We start from the raw sequence: 22,840 nt of genomic DNA on the forward strand, positions 1-22,840 counted from the left end.
CTTTCTGCCCACACTTATCAGTAAGCATTGTTCGAAAAGAAGTTTTGTAGCGAAGATTGTCTACTTAATATACCAGTGATGTGACGTCACATTAAGATAGCAATTATAGCAATCAAAAATATAACTACAAACTCAACAACTTTCAGAAATCATACCCCAATTTCGGATTTTGCTTCATTTATTCACGTTAATTGGTGATCAAACAAGTCCTTACATTGCAACATAGATATTTACCTGAAATATGCGGCCTCCAATTAAATAATGGAAACTTGATTTTATTCACATACACTGTGTATGGGTTAATTTCCCACGTTTTTTGGCTAATTCAACAGTCTTAGCTAAGTTAAATCTTAAACGGTTTTTTGTTACATTTGCGCATTTTTGATCTCATGTACATGAAGGTCATACCTAATGGTGAATAGATACAGTCATTATATTTACCATGTTTTTGCATAGTATTTTAGTAAGTATTATATAATAATTTAGGCATATAAATAAAAAATGATAATATAATGGTAAATGACACGCGTGTTGGTCACATGCCGGTTTGATAAACGTAGAGTTCCGGGTTCGATCACTGATCAGACAAAATATGTGTGATTGATAAATTGTGTACAAAAGGATTACATGATTATTTAGACGTTTAGTTATATGGCCGTCACCGCACCTTGCACTAGTTTGAGTTCGATCTACGGTTAGAAGGACATATCAATGAAGACTTATATTTTCTGTCTGGGTCTTTGCGTAATTCTTTCAATATAGCATAGGAACTGTATTAGGTGACGGAACGGGTCGGAACGGGATGGGATGAAGTTTAAAGATATCCGTCATTAAAACAATTTTTGAATGGTATAAAGGACGTCAATGGATGCTTCTCATAAGACCAAAATAATGAGTATTGTATTGGCCATGCGGACAAAGTTGTGAACGTAGGTAAATAAATGAGTTTATCCCTGTAGTTCCGGGACAAGAATAGGGCTACGGTATCCCCTGCCTGTCGTAAGAGGCGACTAAAAGGGGGCTTCTGGGGTCGTGGGTGGCAAGAGTGGGAGCTCGAACCACCCAGCCAACGGCCCCGGGAAGGACGGCGGTATGTGTGGTCGCATACCGTCGTATGCACCAGACGGTGCGGTGAGCGATAAGCTCACCTGGGCGGAGCCCGACGGGGCAATGCGCTAAGAGGACTCCGGTTGCGTTCCTTTGGAGATCCCGGAGTCCTCTACGCAGCGTTGAGGACGGCCACCGGGGGGGTTTTAGTGCGGTAAGAGTCCCACATAACCCTGTGTCGCTCCCAAGGCATCGGGTACCTTTTGAAGGTTTCCCCCTCGTCAACAAAAAAAAAAAAAAAAGAGGTAAATAAATGAGTAATTTCAATACGTATATATTGTTCGTTATATATCTTCTAACTTTAAACACGTTATAATGGAAAAATATGGAAACGGCTAGTTTTCCGTAATTTATTGCCAGTAAAACATCTTTTTCATATGATGATACGAGTAATTTGTATGAATAAAGTTTTTGTGTGTAAAACAGTTTTTATTCAATTATCCATTGTAAACAAGGAAGCAATTTGAGAGTGGCAAGCGCGCGTGAAACAATCGCCATTATGGCATATAATAACAGGGTACGTCCAGTGTTGCCATTGTTTGTGTTTCCTGCACGGATTGTGGTAGAAAGTCACATAGAACATACCGCCCTAAAGTCGGACACAGTAAATACAAAGCTCAGGTGACGGTGAAATAAAATATTTTGATTTTTGTGTGTAAAATGTTGTAATGTGATATTTAAATTATTGTTTTAATGATGGGCAAGATAGTCACTTATAGGTTAAGGCTACAGTCCACCACGCTACAAATTGGTTTACACGTCTTTGAGAACTTCCTTTAAAGAACTGTCAGGAGTGCAGGGCTTTCTTCACCGTTAAAACAAGTGATAATCAATTTATAATACTCACAAAACTTTAAAAATCAAAGATGTCTACGATTTTGAACCTTGGAACCCTGAAAGACGAATGGATCCTTTGTGGTTTAACTCTGATGGTTAACTGTCACAATTGGGTATAATTTAAAGAGTTTAAATTTACGCACTTTAGTTTCAAAATCAAACCTTCCCGATATCTATCATTTATCTTTCCTACACCTACAAACAATAAAATGTATGTAACATTTTAATATACCATTAATTCAAATTACAAACAAAATGTATAGATAATCGTTTTTTGTTTTCTTTGTTCGCTTATGATTGATGTATTTGCGTTCCATCTGCTTTTTTACTACGCTGTGGTTTCCTCGTACTTAGTAATTATGGAAATGTATATGGTCTATTCATGGCATTTTCATCCCATGATTCATTTACGCCAAGGTGTATGAACTGTGGGTCTGTGGCACGTGCTAATAATACGTGACATTTTTATATAATTTGCTGGATGGCATAATAGCACTAACAATAGAGTTGGATACTGTCTGATTCATATACGTCGATACATTGGTCTGATTTGTGATTTACCCCGTACATAACAAATTGTAATGTTGTGTGCATTACGACGCATTGGTGGAATCCAGTGGCATCTTAATTTCGGGACATTTTATAATCGTCAATTCATTACTGTCTCACTGTTTTCCAGAGTTCTTCTCAGTATGAGAGAGGTGTAGGCGCCGGTCGTATTGGTACATATGATATTGATATTGGTGGTTATTTTATACTACTATTTGTATATATATATAACTTTATTTTGAAGAACTCATGTGAAGGTTTCCTCACTATGGTTGCTTTTATAAGTATAGCATGTGATAAATAATTTATAATATATGCATATAACTTCGAAAATTGACTTGGTATGAATTCGAGCACAAGGAAATGGCCGCAAATTCCTTTAACTTAATTTAGTTACCACAACAGTTACTCCAATTCCGAAAACCGTAATCTTTTAGATTTGGACAGCACTGATAAAATGCCTCTGAACACGGTAGCTACCTTCTGAGAATTTAGTACTTACACTTCACTTGCATGATTGCGTTGTAACGATAAGAAATTTTGTTTTACGCGAAATTCTGCGAATATGATTTGTGTATGCCCGCGAGATAAAAATAATGTGCCTTGGGTTGTTAAGAACATGTTGTAATATGTCGCCTTTGTCTCTTATGGAAATTAGACGAATATGACTGAAAAAAAGAAGACAAACTCAAGTTTCAATAGAAAAAGTTTGTGGAAATATGAGTAAGTGGGTACACATATCTTTGTAGTGCAATAAAAATATAAGTTGCAGTTCTACGGTTGCAGTATTGAATATTGACTAAAGATGCACTTTTTGGGCTCACTGCTGAGTAAAAGTCTCTCTCCCCACAAGTGCGGAAGGACTAGAGTATACTTATATCATCTTATATCATTTAACCTGTTTCAAATGATTTGCCTAGCCTGGGTGCTTTTTGAAATACGGATACGCGCATGAAATTTAACCATTCCTTAACTTGTATTGACTATGTTGTTGATTTTGGAAAAATAACTAATAGTTTGAATAAACCAACAATTGACTTTTATTAGATGCCTATTACCTACATTGACACAAAAATGATAATTTATGTAACGAGGTATTTTAAAGTACTTTATAACAAACCATTATTCTACAGAAGGAAGTATTTTTCCTACGTAGTTAGAATAAGATAGCAATCAACGAACACTAGAAGCAAAGATAGTACTTAAGTGTTATTTTCTGTTAAGCATCTTGATGTAAGATAAGCTCTGTTTACAGGCTGTGCTTGTCTTTTATAGTGTTGTTTGTTACTGTGTCATCATACGGGTTGAGATATAAATCAGAATGCCTACTGTTTTGTGTAATAACACCGTTTTAATAATAACTTTGGCACATTTTATAATATTATGAAATTTTAATTAATATTAGATCGAGATAATAGATTAATTATAAGAAGAATTGAATTGTAGACGGCGAAGTTGAAGTAAATTAAGTTTTATTGTGGTAGAAATTATTTCGGCTGCGAGTGCTCTACCGTCACCACTTTGTCTGTTTTATTGGTAATATCGGTTAAATGCTGATGATTTCTAGTTTTGAATTGTTGTGTGGTAAAGAGTGAGTATTTATGTACATGAGGAGATTCAACTTACTTTACAGGGATAGTATCACCAATGGACGAGCTCAGGTTTAGGACTTCGGTCATATGAAGTATATACAGAAAAATGAATATGACACGTCCTAGATAAGATATTTATCCATTCCGTTAATACGTATGCCAATATTAATTTGATATATATTTATTTATACACTATTATACTAAGATATTTATATACTATTACAATCATTGTCTGCTAAATAACCCTTTTTGTAGACTGTAATAAATATATTTTTGATTTTGATTTTTTGATTTATTATAAAGTCAATATTTTTAACTGTATAATTAAAATATCATATTATACAACGGTATTTGTACACTATTACCATGTAGTCAACACTGATGTTACGTCCTAAAACTGTTTTATTTTATTACAACGTACAAATACCGGATTTACCGGATGCGCGCTTGATTTTGGGCAAAACATGTTTACATCTTCTGGGCTAAAACATTACAAGATCTCTCTAACACAATCTCCGTTTAGTTACGTCATAGATAGCAAATAACTGCAATCAATCTGGTGTTTGATGTGGTTATTATTGTTTATGGACATCTGGATGGACCGTGAAAATAGAAGTCCTAATTAAGATTATCACAGGTGCATTTATTTAGGATTTAGAATATTTAATTATTCAGGACCATAGGAATTGTAAGGTTTTTCGATGGCTTATATTATTTTTACCTTTATTATGAGTAGAATATTTGATTATTGATTGTTAAGGCTTCGTCGTCATATCCTTTGCTATGTAAATATTTTCAGAAATAGATTAATATATCGCCTTAAGTTTATTCTGAGTTACGTGATTTTAAAATACTTCACTTGCCTTAGCTTAATATAAAACTTAATAATACTAGAAATAAGATTTTTCTATAAAGTTAACTCAATATTTTTTTCATTTGTGTTTCAAAGGTCGCATCACATACACACAATAGCAAAAATCTAATAAAAACCATGAATGTTGATATTGATACTGATTACTGAGGATTAACGTCAAATCCAACAAGTATCTAATTAAAATTGCTTTTCGATCAGTTTTTCTAAATTATTTTGATATCTATTATATTATTTATCCGCACGACTTTACCTCGAGGTCTTTAACCATTTATTCGATAACGAGACGGTTACATAGTACACAACACAATTACTTTCGCTTCTTTAGGCGTCATCATAACACGACTCTAGTCTGTGTCTGCAAAAAGAAATACTCGTACAAATAAACTTGGAATAACAAGCTCATATTCAACCAAAATTTATTCATGTCTAAATATCGAGTAAGAATACCTTGTTAAGTAGTTATTTTCTGGTATCTATGCAAGTTCAATGTCTATGATGCCGGCTGTTGTAATAGAATTTCTGTAATAAAATAATCTACGGAAAATAAATAAGCAAAATATTATCAAAATCTTGTTAACAAAATTATAAACACCATATTAGTTTATCGCTGCCAATCAAACAATAGACAAATTATTCTATATCTATAGGAAGAAACATTTTTCCCTTCTTGGAACTGAGCATATGTTTAAAATTAATTACGCAGCATGTTTAATGCGTTTCGGTGGTCGATGATATTGAGCTGTCAGAATTAATGAAGATGGCCACTCAATGGCGTCATTTGTCTTGTCTTTTTTCTAAGTCGATTAAGTGAACAATTTTCGAAAATTATTGATTAACTTTATTTCTTACATAGAAAAATTATGGTCTTTACCTGTAGTAACAAAACGATTAAGAGATTTCGCCGAAATGTTATTTTAAATCCTGTTTGCAATGGTTGTGAAATACCTACTTAAAAACAGTATGTAAATAGAAACATTAACCAAACAAGGTGGGTGGTTGAGCATTTTGTCGTCTTGTTTAAGAATTGCGCAATCTATGTTTACATACCGGTCTGTCGCGCAGAGGGTCCCTGGTTCGATCTCCGGCTAGACAGATATCTGAATGATTAATTCTGATTTCTGTTTCTGGGTCTGGGTGTCTGTGTGTTTGTCTCTGTGTGTGTTCATAGCACCGATGATACTGGGAATTCTAGTGTAGGCTTTGAGTGTAGAATGTTTATGTTTATTTAGCCTTTATGTTTATTTTGTTAGACAGTAGATACAAGTTACTCGTCGTAATTGAGAGAAACGTGAAATGTTTTATGCCAAACTGCTCCAGTGCCGATTAGTTAAAATATAGATTAGTATTTATTAAGTGGATATTAGTAGCCAATTTTATATAGAACAGGTATTCAATCTGTAACCTATTATAGATGTGTTGTTATTCCTTAGAATTAAGTAGGAACGAATCGATAACTTACTTAAATAGGAGTATATTTCACAAGGCTGTCACTTCAACAAAATAAAAAAGTGTCGTATCTATTAAACTACAGCATGAAAACAATTTTTTAACTGAGTTATTTTTTGAAAATTTGCAATTCTTGATTAAATTAAAGACTGATTTGATTTGATTTATAGTTAAAAATATAAAATAACTTTTATTCATACCTCCTCTTTCCTGCGATCTTTCACAACAGTAGGACTACCATGAGTTTACAAAAGTATTACTCGCTAGCGACTGCGTAAAATAAATGTATGAAAAATTGTACAGCGCCTCTGGTGGTTACTCGTAGAACTAAAATCCGTAGTGACGTAACTCGATACGTAAAAAACCTATCGAAATCAAATCGCTAGCGAATGTCATTATGATCTATTGCCATACAAATTCGGTCCCATGAGTCATTAATTTGACAGACGTTGTCAAGAAATACCGTAACGATAGTAGTTATGTTATTCACTAGCAAAATGACAATAGTTTTCTATTTACCATTTCTATAGTGGCGTTTCTATGCCAACTCATGGTAATGCTACAGATATACATATAATACTGCGTGTATATAAGTATTAAGTATACCATGCTGACAACACGCTAGTACTACGAAACGCCTCCACAATAGCTGACGAATGTAGAGCAACATCTAACCTGTCACGAATTATACCCTACTCTACTCTTCTGTCTGCGCTAGTTAATTGAGATTGATATTCATACTATTGTCAGTTTTTTGTGTTCGGTCTAGTTAGTCGTATATGTATATGGATGGTTATGATTGTTTTGATAGTAAGACACATCATGTTCATGGGTTCTGGGTTCGATTCCCGGGCAAGTCATTCTAGTTAATCGTATATTAAGTTGGTTTGATTGTGGTTTTTAAATTAGTAATACACATATTGATAAAGTTTTTGGGTTCTAATCCCGGGCCAGTCATGGAATCCTGTTTTTGTCAAACGCTGTAAAGAAGACTTACGCGAGGCGTTTTAGTTTAGTTCTTACCAATCTTAATAGATATGTGGTCGACCTCAGGGTAATATAATCCTATGCATTGATTTATTATTCCCTGAGCGGTAGCGACCGCTTACCACCAAATAGACTGTAAGCTCTTTTCATACACAATTTCGCAAATCAAAGCATTCTATAGTTAACAAATGCCTACATCGACTACACATAACAAATGTCACTTACCTTTCCACTTAAGTTACTGAAACAGTTGTTTCTCGTTCCCGTGTTATGTAACCGGCGGCCATTTTGTTTCCTTTCTTTTCTAAACGTCAAAACCATAAACGACGGTCATTTCCATACGAGTGCTCTGCGTACTAATTACCGTTGATGTAATACCACTAATCACTCGGGTTGAAACACTTTCACCTGATATGACGTAGTTATCATTTGAGTGTACTATTTTACTTCAGCTACTAGTTTTGTTACTACCTTACTTACTAACATCACTTTAATTTAGTTATCAGTTTGACTGCCGAGGGAATTGCTTTACCGAGCGTATGTATGTTGTTTCATTGACACGCCCGCAATCCACTCCATAATTAACTCGTTCAAATTATGAGAGCGATAAAAGGTATATTTTGAAGTATTCGGACTTTTTGATTTTATAATAATTGTCCACTTGCATTTAAGTGCTAAGAAACTGTAGAGGATTCTCTTGTACATAATAAGAAATATATACATAACTTAATACCGGTTAAGTTAAAGAATCGGCGAAAGAAACTACTACTTTACCTCTATTAGGTTTAAGGTAAAAGAAAATATCGTAAGAAAACCTACATCCCTACATAAATTAACTCGAAGGTTTTAACCTTATATAGAGTTTAAGATAACTTATTTTTAAATTAAGTATTCTGAGTGGAAATCTTTGCTCAGCGAACATTAATGGGTTAATAACGACTTCGGATATTAAAAAGAATGTACAAAAAAGATCAAGAGCCCTTTTGAGAGTAAAGTATAAAAGCAAACATTTCTATTTTCGGTTTCGGCCGTTTACGACTTTTAAATTTTACCCAGAGTCGTTAGATAGGTATCTACGGATAAATATTTGCTGTTATTTATTGTTAAGATCTTTCTTTGACCAAAAGTTCCGTCTAAAACGATTAAGGCAAAATGAAATTCCATTACCTTGCGAATAATGATATACTTACAATCTACATTAATTTTATAAAGTTTTTGTTTGAATACTCGTGATGCTTATAAAAAGACTTGTCCTAACTTACTAACTGGTTTATCATCGCAAAACCTAGTACATAGATATTGTACATAGAAGCGTGACATTCGGTCACTATATTCACATGCTGGTATACAAGTATGATATAGAATTCTTAACTACGTCCACAAAAGTCTTCTCATGAGCTATATAAAGAGGGATTAGTTTTTGTCAGAATAACATGACAATGTGGTCACGGTTAATTTGAGAAACAGATCAGTCAACGCTCCATTGGCTACGAAACGAATTAAGACAATCACGATTACGGGTTTGTCTAAACAATTGTCGTTGTAATCAATCATATTGTTCTTGGAAGCGCGAAAAAACATTGTGTAGATAGTGCATGTTGGGCAGGTATGTGAGTTTTTCGAAATATATTTTTAGGTCTTGATTTCTGTGGTGATTGTATTTTTTAAACGGCACTAACAAAATTCTTATTCATTTTTTTATCGGTAAACTTGTATAAACATTTTTTTTCATTCATTTCATCATAGTGGGGTGCTTTACAGTAAATTGTATAATTGTAAAAAAGCCTGGAGTGCTCCACTTATCAATTTTCAAAAAGCACCCTACACTTTTTCCACAATTATACAATTTACTGTTCCTTAATTGATTCCTAGATTGAAAATTATTTTCTACTTTTTCGTTGATATTATCATAAAAGCGTGTTTTTTTAGTTTTTAGAACTATATTTATTGAATAGGTATCTAGGTATAGGTTTTTTAATAAATTAAATAACGTTCCTAAAATCATCAAAGGAATGTAACAAGATACATTTTAATTTCAAAAGATGCACAGATTTGCACACATATTACGCCGTTTCTTATCCGTAGCGAAACACCTTCTAATATAATAGCAGAATTCTATGTGAATTCATTTCGTACGTGAATTTGAGTGGAATTTCAACATGTATTCATGTTGAAATTCAAGCACCAAGGACCCATCAAGGGCCAAGTATTATTATTCTCCGTGTTTTGGTTTTGTCTTCTACGCAGACATCTCAATGATCTGGGTCTAATGATGTACGGTCGCAAATTTCTGGTTATTTGTATATTTGTCTTTGTCATGGCACGAAATGACACAATACCATTCGTTTGACGTTATGAATGTAAAGTAATTAATATAGTGCGTCATTTAGACAAATTGTTTAGGTGACCTGCGTTAAAAACAAAGTCAAACATATTTCTTAAGTTTTGTTCAAGTCTTTAAAATACGTTTTTTGAAGTATTGTCTTTTTACAAATGTACACTTTTTTGTAATATAGGAGTAACAGACGAGCATGTCCATCTGATGGTAAGTCGCTACTGCCGCCTATGGACATCTGTAATCAACCCCAGATAGGATAAGATATTCCTGTCTCAGGTCGGCCACAGATGCCTCACTACCCTAGAGAGCCCACGCCTCGGAAAAGTATGTCTCCCTCACCACACCACTTGAACCAGAACACAGCAGCGTTTAATACTGCTGTTATGAGGCAGAAATAGGTGTAGCGGTGGTGCCGCCGGAGTCGAACCACAATGGGTTTTACCACCTTTAAATAAATGAAGCACTAATTAGTTGTGAATGACTATGATATTAATAATAAAAAATGTCAACTTAATTCAAAATAAATGTTAGATTTGTTTAGTTATCTATCACTGTCATTTCTAAAACTGAAAAAGAGAAAGCGTGCTCTTAATAACTAATAATCAGTGCTCTAAAATTCTCTTAATTAAGGTTATTGGGGCACTCTCACATTTTTATCTTTATATTTTAAGATATTTCTGTTAGATCGAAACAAAAAAAAATATAAATGCAATGTAAAATTTTAATAACCACAACGAATATACGAGATATAGTCTTTGATATACAAAAAAGTTAAGATATCTAAGTAACGAACATCACAAAGTTATTTAAAAAGAGTAAATTTATAATTATTTTATAACTGATATTAATATCAGCTTTATGAATGCAGAACATAAAAACATTTTTTGTCAAATAACTTACAACTGAACTTTTTCAACTAGGGTTTTTATAAACACGAGTACAATGAACTATTTGCAAATACAGCGTATCTAATTTAATCATGTTTCTGTATTTCAACACCCAAATCCATTAAATATTTTTTGTTTTTTCAGGTAAAAACGTCTATTCCACAACGGCTGTTTTGGCAACGGTAAATATAAACTCTCTAATTAAGCAAAGTTAATAAACTGAGAGGTGTGACCGCGGATTACACGGTGTTCAAGTTTTTATAGATGACTTTTTTGTGTACTTGCTAATTATTTCACTGTAAATGAACAAACAAGTTGTTCTTAATAATTAATTTGTGTATTTAATGAAATGGCATAGACAAGGAAGAATCAAGTAAGAACTTTAAACGTAAATATTTGATACGTGGGAATTCAACTTATTATTACTAAATTCACTATTTTTGTACACATTACTAAAGGTAGACCAAAGAGCAGAAATTCGGAATTATAATTTCAAAAAGGTTGTTAAAGTTAAATCTAAATGAATCGATTTTTAGGGTTCGAACGGTTCAGAACATGATAAATTCAATGCGATGATCGAACACCTTCTTCTTGCATATTTATGCAGATAATTAATTCAGATTCATTTCGATCTGTGTGGTTGTATTTGTAGTATGGTGGTGTCGCACGGACATTTGTAAACACCTCTAAACGAACTCTATTAGAAGCCGATCATAGATACGTTGCAGTTCTTGAGAACTAATACGGTTTCATATGTAAGGCATCCGCTTCCACACCTTTTCACCGATACGAAGGATCTTTTTAAAAGTCGTGCCATACTCGTTCTACCACTTTTTGAATGATTAAATGTGGGGATTAAAGGTAGGACTAAATAATTAAATGTAGATTTAAAGGGCTAACTTGAAAACACGTGCCATTTCTTAAGTTTTTAACCCGTTACAGACCGGGTCTATTAACCAACAAATTTGCAAGATCACCAATCACGACTACTGATTATTTAACCGTTTAAAATCCGTCAAAACGTTGCTAAAGTTAGTTAAACTGTTTTGTAAATGTTCGTTTAGCAATATTTTTTATTCTACACAAACGGTTGCGATATTTAGTTTGAATCTAAAGCTATGAAGAAATGATGGATGGGTAACTGTTATCTGGATAACGTAACGCTTTTTGTTTAAAACAAAAGTATCTATAAATTATATTTGAGTCGGAAGTGATTCGAAATATTTTTTATACTTTTTTTTTCATTACTCAACATTCTTGCACATATTTCCGAAAAAAGTTTTTGTAGACATTTTATATTATTATTTTGTACATAATTATATTATCGCATTTAAATTTATGTTTTATATACGTATGCAGATTTTATACTTGCTTTAAATAAATAATGTACCTACATTAAAATAATTAACTATAGTCATCACCATTTTGTTAATCATAATAATCGTCCTTAATTTTTCAGTAATATTCATTAATTCCATTTATAAGCATTGAATTCTAGTTTTAAATGTAAAAATCAACAATTTTATTCGTGGCTTCGTAAAATCGATCTGCCAACAAAAGTTAAAGCTTGTGGAGTCCAAACACGAGTATATTAGAATTCGAAATCGGAGTGCAATATGAAAACTAGAACGAGTTTAATCGTATCAACTCGATGCTCGTGATGTAATCGATGCGCCGTTACACATTGGAACCTATCGATTGTGTCATAATATTACATTGTATCTATTGTGTACGGAGAACTAATTTGTTCTGCACTTTGTTCGTAAACAATACCGAGAATTAGTAGGTAGTGTGTCTATTCGTAACATTTAAGTTTTTGTAAAATTGCACTCCTGCCTTTTATTGTACCTACGGTATTAATATGTATTTTTTAGTAGTCGTCTATGAGAATTAAGGAGTACCTAACGTACCTCCTTGTATCATTTTATTTTGTTTCATACTTTACCAGGCATTCTACATTCTTAATATAGTAATTTTTCTCCGGGTCACAACGGAGGATTAAACATTTGCTGCCAGTAGGTCATATAAATTTTGACTCTTTACTGACCTCTATAATTCGATACTGTAGTTCAAGGCTATCTAGATCAACTAAAAAATGGTCGTTCAAGACTTTGCCGCCAAAGGCACCAACCAACTCAGGTTTTGGTAAATTCATCAATGTCGGGTAGGAATTCAAAGTTTTTTTTATATACAATATAGGAGTAGCCTGTAGTCCACCTGATGGTAAGTGGTTATTACCGCCCATGGACATATGCAATAAAGCCCAGATAGGATTAGATATTCCTACCTGACGTCGACCACAGATGCGCCGCTACCCCTGAGAACTAAGTTGGAACGCCTCGGAAAAGTACCACCTCCCTCCCACCTCCCTTACCACTCCGTCCAAACCAGATAACAGCAGCGCTTGACACTACTGTTAATAGGCAGAAATAGGTTTGGCGGTGGTGCCGCTGGAGTTGAATCACAAAGGGTTCTACCACCTTCTCTTGTTCTAGTTCTCAAATGAAGTTTATTATAGAGGTCCTACTACGACAATACTTTAGCAGGTGGACGGTTGGCTCATTTACCTCAGACGCTAATTATAAATAAATTACGCAAACTCGATCTAGTGCACCACGTAACCGATGAGCTGTGACATTCTCGTCTGACGTAGGAAGTGGGCACTAATGTCACAAGATCTCTGTCGCTCATCGATATTGTATAAGGCAATAATTACGAGTTGAACTATTGGAAATATCGTTTGGCAAATTCCGTATCTAAAGAGACAAATTTTTGCAATTTTTACATTGTGGAAGTGTCTAGTTTTTATGCAAAATACGTGTCGGTTTCGGTCTGGAACTAGACAGATTACTTTACTATTCATATTGTGTATTTCTGTTTGGTATTAAATGTAGTAGTGTTCTTGTGGTCGAGCTGAAAAGTAGCAGAATATTTGTGGTTGATATCGGCGCTTCCAACGTATTTGAGGTCGACTTCATATGTAACAATGAATTTGTGCTCGACTTCAAATGCGCTAATATGGTTTTGATCTGCATCAGAGGTAGGAATGTATTTGTAATCGGTTTCAAAAAAAATAACCTTTTTTTCTAATAGACTTCATACGTTTCTTTATAGGTATGTACGTCGTTTGTAGGTTTATTTGTTTTATTTTTTTATGGAACGAAAGAGTAATTTATTTAACATAATTAAGTATCGTCAGCTACCTAAACTGGTACCAGTAAAAACACCTGTAATACAATGAAATATAGGAGATAAGCTCACTTGGAGGAATGGGGAGCACTTTACGTTATCTTTATATACTTTTAATAGCTGACCAGGCAAACGTTGTGTTGCCATATAAGTAATAAAAAAATTAAAGGTGAACTTATCACTTAGGAGTATGAAAAATAGGTAGTAGCCGATTCTCAGACCTACTGAATATGCATATAAAATTTGGTGAAAATCGGTAAAGCCGTTTCGGAGGAGTACGGTAACTAACATTGTGACACGAGAATTTTTCTTTTCGAGTTATATTTTCATTATAATGATATGAATACCCAACCCAACCTTTTTTCACTTAAGTAACCGCTTTTCACGTTATTTAATTACTGTCGTTATAAATATGACTCTACATATAAACGAAGGCTTAAAATTAAAAAAAGGTTTTTTACCTTTTACACACCACATATTCATTGTATTTATACAAAAATTCAATAGAAAAACGTTTAGAAAACCGCGGAAACACAGAATCGATGCAAACAGTGCGTAACGATGCGCACTTTACGTAACGGTTACAGCAAATTGTGTTACATGACGTTGACTTAACTGCCAAAATCGCGTGCACCTAATTGTATGGACGCATGGCCGGTTGAGCGAAAGTGGCATTAGGGTTAATGTACACGCGATTTATAGTTATCTAGTTATTTAGTTATACGATGTTACGGCTTTGCCGACCTCCTCTTTGAGTACTGGGTTGTAATTGTTGTTGCACTTTCAATGGATTTTTAGCGCATTTTTTTAGTGCAGTAAAAATTACTCAACCCGGCGTCGCTCCTCTGGTTTCGGATACCTTTGAACGTTTCCTCCTCATAAACAAAAAACAAGGATTTGGTATTAATTAATATGCGCATATGCAAACGCTTTCTATTTTTTTTAATATTTAACTAGCAAACGAGCAGGCAGTTCACTTGGTGGTTCTACTGCCGCCCATGGACATCTGTAAATGACCCCATACATTTAGATTCCTATCTGAGGTCCGCCATAGATGCGTTGTTACTCCTGCGGAATAAATTGAAACGCCTCCGATAAGTCTCCCTTACTACACCCTTCTAACCGAAACACAGTAGCGTTTCCCATTACACTCATTAGGTAGTCGAAACACTAAGGGTTCTTATATATTGAAAGTTACTACTTAGGTAATATTCGATTATTCTACAGCATAATATTTTCATTGACTGACGGCAAAAATATCTCAAAATAGGTCAACGATTTAGTTTCTAATTCATGCTATTGAAAAATATATTTCACTAATTGACTTTGTTACTTATATGTTGAGAAATGTAGTCATTAAAATATAGTTAGGAAATCCTATCCTCTAGTTTGCAATCACCCTTATAGTCATTTCGGTTTAATCACACCGACTTTAATGTTCATTGCGGAAATCCTAATGATTTCCATCCGTCGGCTATCTGTTCATTAATATTCAATACCTGGTTATTATCTGTATTAGTACTCATAACTGGGTAGCATCCGCCTATAAATGCCTATAACAACACCTTCTGATATTGATATTTCCTTATAAACAAACTTTAGTTGCTTGCAACGCATACTTATGTGTCGTGTTGTAATAGACTTTAAATGACGAATTATTCATAAAAAGATTTAGTGAAGTGTTGTATGTATCAATTTTGCACAAAATCAACATACGAAAGATGTTAAAGGAACGCACAATAGATCAAAGTGCATAGGTCTACAAAAACTTTTTTACCCGACTGCCAAGGAAGGGTTATGTTTTTCGCGCGTATCTTGTATGTTTGTCTTTCTTTATTTGATCCGATCTAACAAACGGGTGGATGAATTTCAATAGTTAAGGTGTCATTATATTTGTTTCAATGACCCGAGTGTCCTTAGATAGGTGTTAGTAAAAAAAAATCAAAACGGCGGATTTTTGGCGCGAAATAGTAACACATTTAAAAAAAAAAGTTAACCGAACCTATCGAGTAGGGTATCAAATGAAAGGAAATTAAACGGAGATTATAAAAACATATTTATATATATATAAAACAGCAAGGTGACTGACTGACTGACTAACTAAATGACTTTTTCATTTTTTAGAAATCAACGTACAGCCTAAACCAAGGATCTTACAGTTCTGAAATTTTGCACATAGGTTCTCTATATAGCGTGAATAAGTACTAAGAAAGGCCTTTTGGAAATTCTACCCTTAAGAGGGTAAAATAGGGCAAAACAGTTTTTTTTGAAATTCTTTAATTTTGAAGCAACTACTATAAAATGTTATATTTGGCTTTCTGGATAGGAACAAGGACGCACTAATTTATCCCCCTCTGAAAAATCAACCCTGTAGTGAGTAAAATAAGGGTTCAAAGTTCATTTGAACAATCGTCAATTTTGAAGCAAACACTGAAATTTTGTATCAGGATTGTTAGATAAAAATACTGAAATTCTACCTCTAACGAGGTAAAATAATGACCGAAACTTGTATTTAATGAAGTTATATATTTTATAGACCGTAAATGGTGGATTATTTCACGAAATAGTAACACGTTTTAAAAAAAGTTAACCAAACCTATCGAGTAGGGTGACAAAATAAAGGAAATTAAGAGGAGATTACACATACATTATATAATATATCTTATATATAAGATTCTCATGTTTGTTACCGTACTCCTCCGAAACGACTTTACCGATTTTTACCTAATTTTATATACATATTCAGTAGATCTGAGAATCGGCCACTATCTATTTTTTTTACCCCTAAGTGATAAGGGTTGTTCACCCTTAACATTTTTTAATTTTTATGGCAACACAACGTTTGCCGGGTCAGCTAGTACATATATGCTCGTATATACACATCGAGATGACTGTCTGACTAAATAAGTGAGTTGCTGTGCCAGAGATCAACGCAAAGGGAAACCGCTGAACTTAAGCGTGCTGGAATTTTACACATAGGTTCTTTATATAGCGTAAATGAGCACTACGAGGTTAAAATAGGATAATATTGTTTGAACATCTTTTGTTTTTGAAGCAGAAACCTACTATGAAATTTTGTATTTGGCTTTCTGGATAAAAATAATGAAATGCCTATTTCACTGCTTTTGGAAATTCTACTTCAACCTTCTTGGTGCAGTCGGGTTTTTGATTTTTTAAATTAATTACTTGTTTGATAATTTAATAGAAGCAGCAAATACCATGCAGCTCACCTGATCTTAGATGTAACCAATCTCAGAACAGTAGATTTTTATAATATATGAGAAGCCTGTAAGTGGCTACTCCCGCTCGTGGACATCTGTCAGCAAACCCTGATAAGATTCGATTCTTGAGGTTGGAAACAGATCCATTGCTATCTCTGAGGACCAAGTTGAAACACCTTAGATAAGTACGTCTTCCTTAACACACCGTACAAATCGTAACACAGCAGCGCATAACATTATTGCTATTAGTGAGAAATAGGTATGCCGGTGGTGTGGAGGCACCACCGGCATACTCGACTTCGGCATTATTCGACTCCATAGAGGAATAGATATGGCATGGTACTTTCGGAGTCGAATCTAATCGAATAGAATCGAATTTCTAAACATATCAACTGTACTAATGATAGCCAGGTATTGCAGAGTGTCCTCCAAATCACGGAAACGCTAATGCTCTGTCCGCGCGACGTTGCTCAACCTAACACTTCATTTTCGAAACACAAGCGCCTCAGAGCTGATGGAGTAACTACAGATACATCAATTTTATTGCAGAACAACATTATAACCAGGTTTGCCAACTGTAGATTTTTTCTTGTTCATAAACAGATAAAATCTCGTATTTTGAACCTTTTTAAACCTCGTACACTCCCGGAAATATGGTGTACATGAAGAAATTTGTATATATCAGCGAAAAAAAACTTCATCAGGATCAAACAATATATGACATGTGTATATATTAGCGAAAAAAAGGTTGCCACGACCTTTGAAAAATGTATTTATCTTCAAATCTTTGTTTATGTTAAAATTTCTTACATATTTTTTTCTAAGGGTAATGTTGGCAACACTGACTATAACGCTGAAGAGTGTTATATCGTTTGTCGGCTTCAAGGACAGCGCTTTCGAGAAACAACGGATATACGATTCCGTTAACCATTAGCTGTTTACAGGTTATACTTAGCGATAATCATTGTTTAGTTGGAGTAAATGGAGTTAAAGCCACACTGCATCTGATGATAAAACAATAAGTCCTTTTATAATACACTAGCTGCATCATTTTTATAGAGTATTTTACGATATGCTTCATTTCACGGATTTAAAGTTGCATTTTATTAAATTGCTACAGCTAAAAGACTTCTTATGTTATTAATTGTAAGCACATTTCCAATAAAGGGTTTTTACATTTATAACTTAAACAGGAATTACAATTAAATTCATGCTGATTTCGATTTCGCCGGGTTTGATTTTTAATAAAACAATATTTTACTGTTTAAATACTGCATATTAATTTTTCCAAAAAAAGTTAAGTGGTTTACCCGTAAGGGTACCACAGACAGACAGATAGAGTTACGTTCACATTGTAATATTAATATGATTGTAACTCATGTATTACCCGGAAACATAAACCAAGAATGAGGACTACTAGGAAATGTAACCATAATTATATTCTTTGATTACTTTGTAGGTAGGATAGTTATTATATCTTCATTTTAATAGTAGAGCTTTAAATATAATCGTCTATGCTTAACCATATAAGTACAGAAGTCCTTAACCATATCACGATAGACACTGACCAAAACGGTCAACCATCCCTTAATTGTCTCAAGATAATCCATCAGTCAGGCACGGTATCGTTTACAAAAAACATCACGATGGTAGACTTATTTATTAAGAAGTCGTGTCGATCCAAAATGTCGTAGTCGTGTCGTGCGCTGAGATGATTAACGACGTCATGATAAAAAGCTTAACGATTTAGGTGTGATTATTGATGTAAGAATAAGTTCTCTTAAGTGGTAATATTTGTTCCAAATTTTATTCCGGACCGTTATATTAACCTTTACTTATGACACTTTTGAACTGAGTGCTCCAAGGGAGAGTGTAGTTTTTGCGTATTATATAATTTATTAAATATATTGTGTATGTTAACAAGTTTTATAGGGTTACTTAGTTAAATGTCTTAAAGGAAATAATAATATAATAATATTTTGCCTTTTGCTTCGGTCTCCTGGAACTATATTCATAAAACTGAGCGTTGAAATAGTATACCTAAAGAGGTTCTTTAATGATTTTTTATTTAAATTACTAGAAAAAATATAACGTTACGGTCGACAAACATTCGGGAATCATAACAAATCATTATTCTCTTTTACCTTTTAAATATGGAGAGTAAAAGTCCGTTAAATAACATACTTAGGTTATACAATACAAGAAACACTGAACGAAAATTGGTTATAAAAATATGTTTTTGTGATACCGCACCGACCGCAGGGATTTGCAGTTTAGTTATATAACAACTATAATAATTATTGCGTTGCAAACTGCTGATATAAGATAGACCTGGGGTGATAATGACAACTCCTATAATGGAAACTGTTCAGACAGTGGTGATCTAATACTGCAAGATCATATTTTTATAGAGGTAGCAAACGCGTTCACTTCGTGGAGAAGGCTACTGTCGATGACGGATCATCTGTAATTGTCATCAATAAGATATGGCTCCTAATTGAGGTCGGCCGCAGATACGTTGCTACCCTTGAGGACTAGGATGGAACGTTTCGGAAACTTATGGTTCCATTACACCTTTTAAACGAGAACACAGGTGCGCTTACTGGTCTTATCAGGTCTGACGGGGTGTCAAACTACACAGGGCTCTACAATTGTTATTAAATAGAATTATTGTAATGGTATACAAGTTCTATAAGATACAATACATCTTATAGTTTATTTCTACTGTTTATCTAAGGGTCTAGCTCCGAGCGCACGCCATTCTAACGGGACATAACGGTAGGCGCGCGTCTTGGCTACAGCCCGACCGGCTGATTGTAGTGCGTTGTTTTATGTTACATATAAAAACAGATATGTGTTTATCTATTTCTAAGTAATAACCATAACTTGATTTTAAATGGTAAATACCGCTCATAATTTCCCGCTACAAATAGATTTTTGAAAAAAAAACAATAGTACATTACAATACGAGGACGAAAAATTTTTTTCTGACAAGTGTGAGTTTGCAGGCCGAGCCGCAGGCGAGGACTGCAATCACACGAGTCAGAAAAACATTTTTCGTCCGCGTGTTGTATAAAATTTTATATTACGGGGTCGGAAATGGAGGTTTTGCGCACGCGAAGCGTGCGTAAAACGTCCATTTACGCACGCCGTGATATAAAATATAAAAGTCCCTAGCAGTCAAATATAACAATGCTTACAAAATACGTCATTCGCAATGATTTATGTAAAATGTAAATTTTAATTATTTTAACCTTTACTTAAGGTTCATTTGTTTCCTCACATTGTCCATTCTGGTGTTGGTAGTAACAATTAAATTACATTAATGACCCACTTGGTGCACGCGGTATCACTCCAGCCTGTCTCTCAGAATGCTGCTCGCTTCGATACCAACCAGTTACGTCATGTAAATGTTTGTATACGTCTATTGTTTGTGAAACCAAGTGTATAAGTAAGTAGTATAGTAGTATAAGTAAGTATAAGTAAGTAGTTTAGTAGTAGTATTAGTTTAAAAAAACATTTTTTAATATCGAAAAATCCTTATCACCTAACGAAAATCCCAGATGTTTTAAATCCAAGGCACGCACCTACATCAGTAGAACGGTCAGCACCGTGCAGCGCGGTTCCTGTTTACGTAACAGTTACGTGTGGTGCTCCACCGTCCTCTGTTCTCTATAAATAGACAACACAGCTCGTTGCTACGATACTTATGTTCCAATGGTGTCAGTAGTGGTACTTTTATTTTGGTAATGCCACCATGGGTACGTAACATAGGTTGCTATTATGGACTGTAAATATTTTATTGGTGTATAAGAGAGTTCATATTAATCACTTACAAAAATACGAAAAATGTTTAAATATATTTTCCTTCCTTTAGATATTACATCTGAGAATGGTTTTAAGATCGAAAGGTAAAATGGTTAATATTTGAACGTTAAACAGGTACACTAAGTAGGACTATTCAAACGATTATGGTTTGTTGTTTGTATTTATTCTACAATAATATTTTGTTTTAATAAATAATTTAGGCTTAAAGATGGTTTGAAAAAAAAATTGTATAAAATCAATAATTTATTTTATTTAAAACTTAAAAGAAACAATAACATAAAAATACATAAATCAATTTAAGGCTAGGGTAAAGGACTTTCAGCGAAGGGCCAAATCAGCGCCCAGTACCATTTCACGCCAAACACGTTTGACAAGTTTATTTTCCACATAGACTTGTCGATTGGCCCACTATTACGATATTCATGAGCGGTGACACCTCTCAAGACATTTCCCATATGGAACCAAAAGAGGCTCCCCGACCAAATGATCAGTCCTACATTCAGGAATATTAGCAAAACACATAAATCATTCATGCCCATAGGCTCTGGTATCATAAACCTTAACAAAGGATTTATTATACGGAAGGCAGATAGAGCAAATCCGTGGTCTTGAAATTTGGCAGCAACGTATAAGTAGTTGTAATAAGTGGAGTAAACCATGGATATGAAGATGTATCCCAGGTAGGCGACGTAGTATCGCTGATTGTATAATCCAATGCACCTCGAGAAGAAGAAGCAGTGGTGGTCGCGCCGTAGAATGCAAGCATTGCACGCCTTACAATGCCAAGCTTTAGCCGGACGTTTGATTTGACAAAGTTCGCAGTAGGTATCGCCTTCTGGAATCCACGTCTTTAAGCTGGTATCCGTGAATATACTCAGGATCATGTTCCCAACGACGTTAATGAAGCAGAATGTGGAGCAGATGATATGGAAGACTTCTTCGTAGAAACTCAATTTGTAAATCTTCACGACTGATGGTCTAACGATAGTTAGCTCGAAGATGTAGAAGCCAGGTGTTATGAATAAGACGAGTCCAAAACAAATCACTTTCTCGTAAACCTTTAGGAATTTCTTAATGTAATCCAAGAATGTTGGAACCATTGTTCTAAATATCAATCAGATTACACTTGACGGTAAACTGACGTAAGTTTTGAATGTCACTTTGATAGTTTTATGGCAATAGACAATTAACCATTTGCAACAAGTGGAATTTTGCATTTAAATAATCCGATTCCGTTTCATCTAGATCAACATAAATAATTTGTCACGATATGTACGAGTATAATGAATAGCATTTTGTGAGATCGGAATTATTTTGCTTATAGATATTATTATTTTTATGTTTTAAAGTAATAATTATAATATAAGTCTCGATGTTAAGGAATCACTCAATTTCATGGACACAAGGATTCTATTCCAAAAATGAGAAGCTATTGAGTATTATTTATTCAGGCCTTTGATTTAAGGTTAATTGAATATATGTTCCTAAAGTACGTCAGTATTACAAGTAAGTATATTATATAAATTATAATGTAACTGCCTGTAAATAAAAATATATAGTATTCATACTCCATATCCTATCATATCCATAGCAGTAGATCCTTTTAGCTTGTCACGATATTAAACATTCCGATAGAATCATAAATATGCAAAACCATAAAATATATCGACTTTAGTAAGTACGAGTATATGCTAAATGTAAATGGAAATAACATAATATATTGCTTCTATGTCTTCCATATCTGCCTAATTGAGACGTTATAAGATAATAATAGTTAATTTAAGGAAGGAAATAAGTTTGTATTACTATAAGCTTACAAAAGGTTTAGTTAAATTTTAGCTAAACACGGACATTTCAAATTAGAGAACAATATAGAGAACTATAGAATATTCGTTGCTATATTGTATTTAGGTTGAAACAAGTTATAGTTAGTTTAATTTTAAAAATATGTATTTAGTACCTTGGCAAAAATAGGTAGTAAAGCG

The 22,840-nt window shown here is 33.9% G+C and overlaps 2 protein-coding genes across 2 annotated transcripts in view; one reads left to right on the plus strand and one right to left on the minus strand.

Moving 5' to 3' along the window:
- Nucleotides 1-22,840, plus strand: part of LOC140751105 (uncharacterized) — a 137,534-nt gene that overhangs the window by 54,125 nt on the left and 60,569 nt on the right. The window lies entirely within an intron of this gene.
- Nucleotides 21,087-21,955, minus strand: LOC140750787 (probable palmitoyltransferase ZDHHC24). Its single transcript, XM_073084509.1, has one exon. It carries the CDS (start codon nt 21,953-21,955, stop codon nt 21,158-21,160), a length of 798 nt encoding a protein of 265 aa, XP_072940610.1. The 3' UTR covers nt 21,087-21,157.

The sequence above is a fragment of the Epargyreus clarus genome, unplaced genomic scaffold, assembly GCF_041222505.1.
Source record: "Epargyreus clarus isolate Ecla_fem2 unplaced genomic scaffold, WU_Ecla_fem_2.2 ptg000021l, whole genome shotgun sequence".
Lineage (NCBI taxonomy): Eukaryota > Metazoa > Arthropoda > Insecta > Lepidoptera > Hesperiidae > Epargyreus > Epargyreus clarus.

What these genes read in the sequence shown, in the direction of transcription:
- LOC140750787 (XM_073084509.1), bottom strand. Translation starts at nt 21,955, where the DNA reads ATGGTTCCAACATTCTTGGATTACATTAAGAAATTCCTAAAGGTTTAC.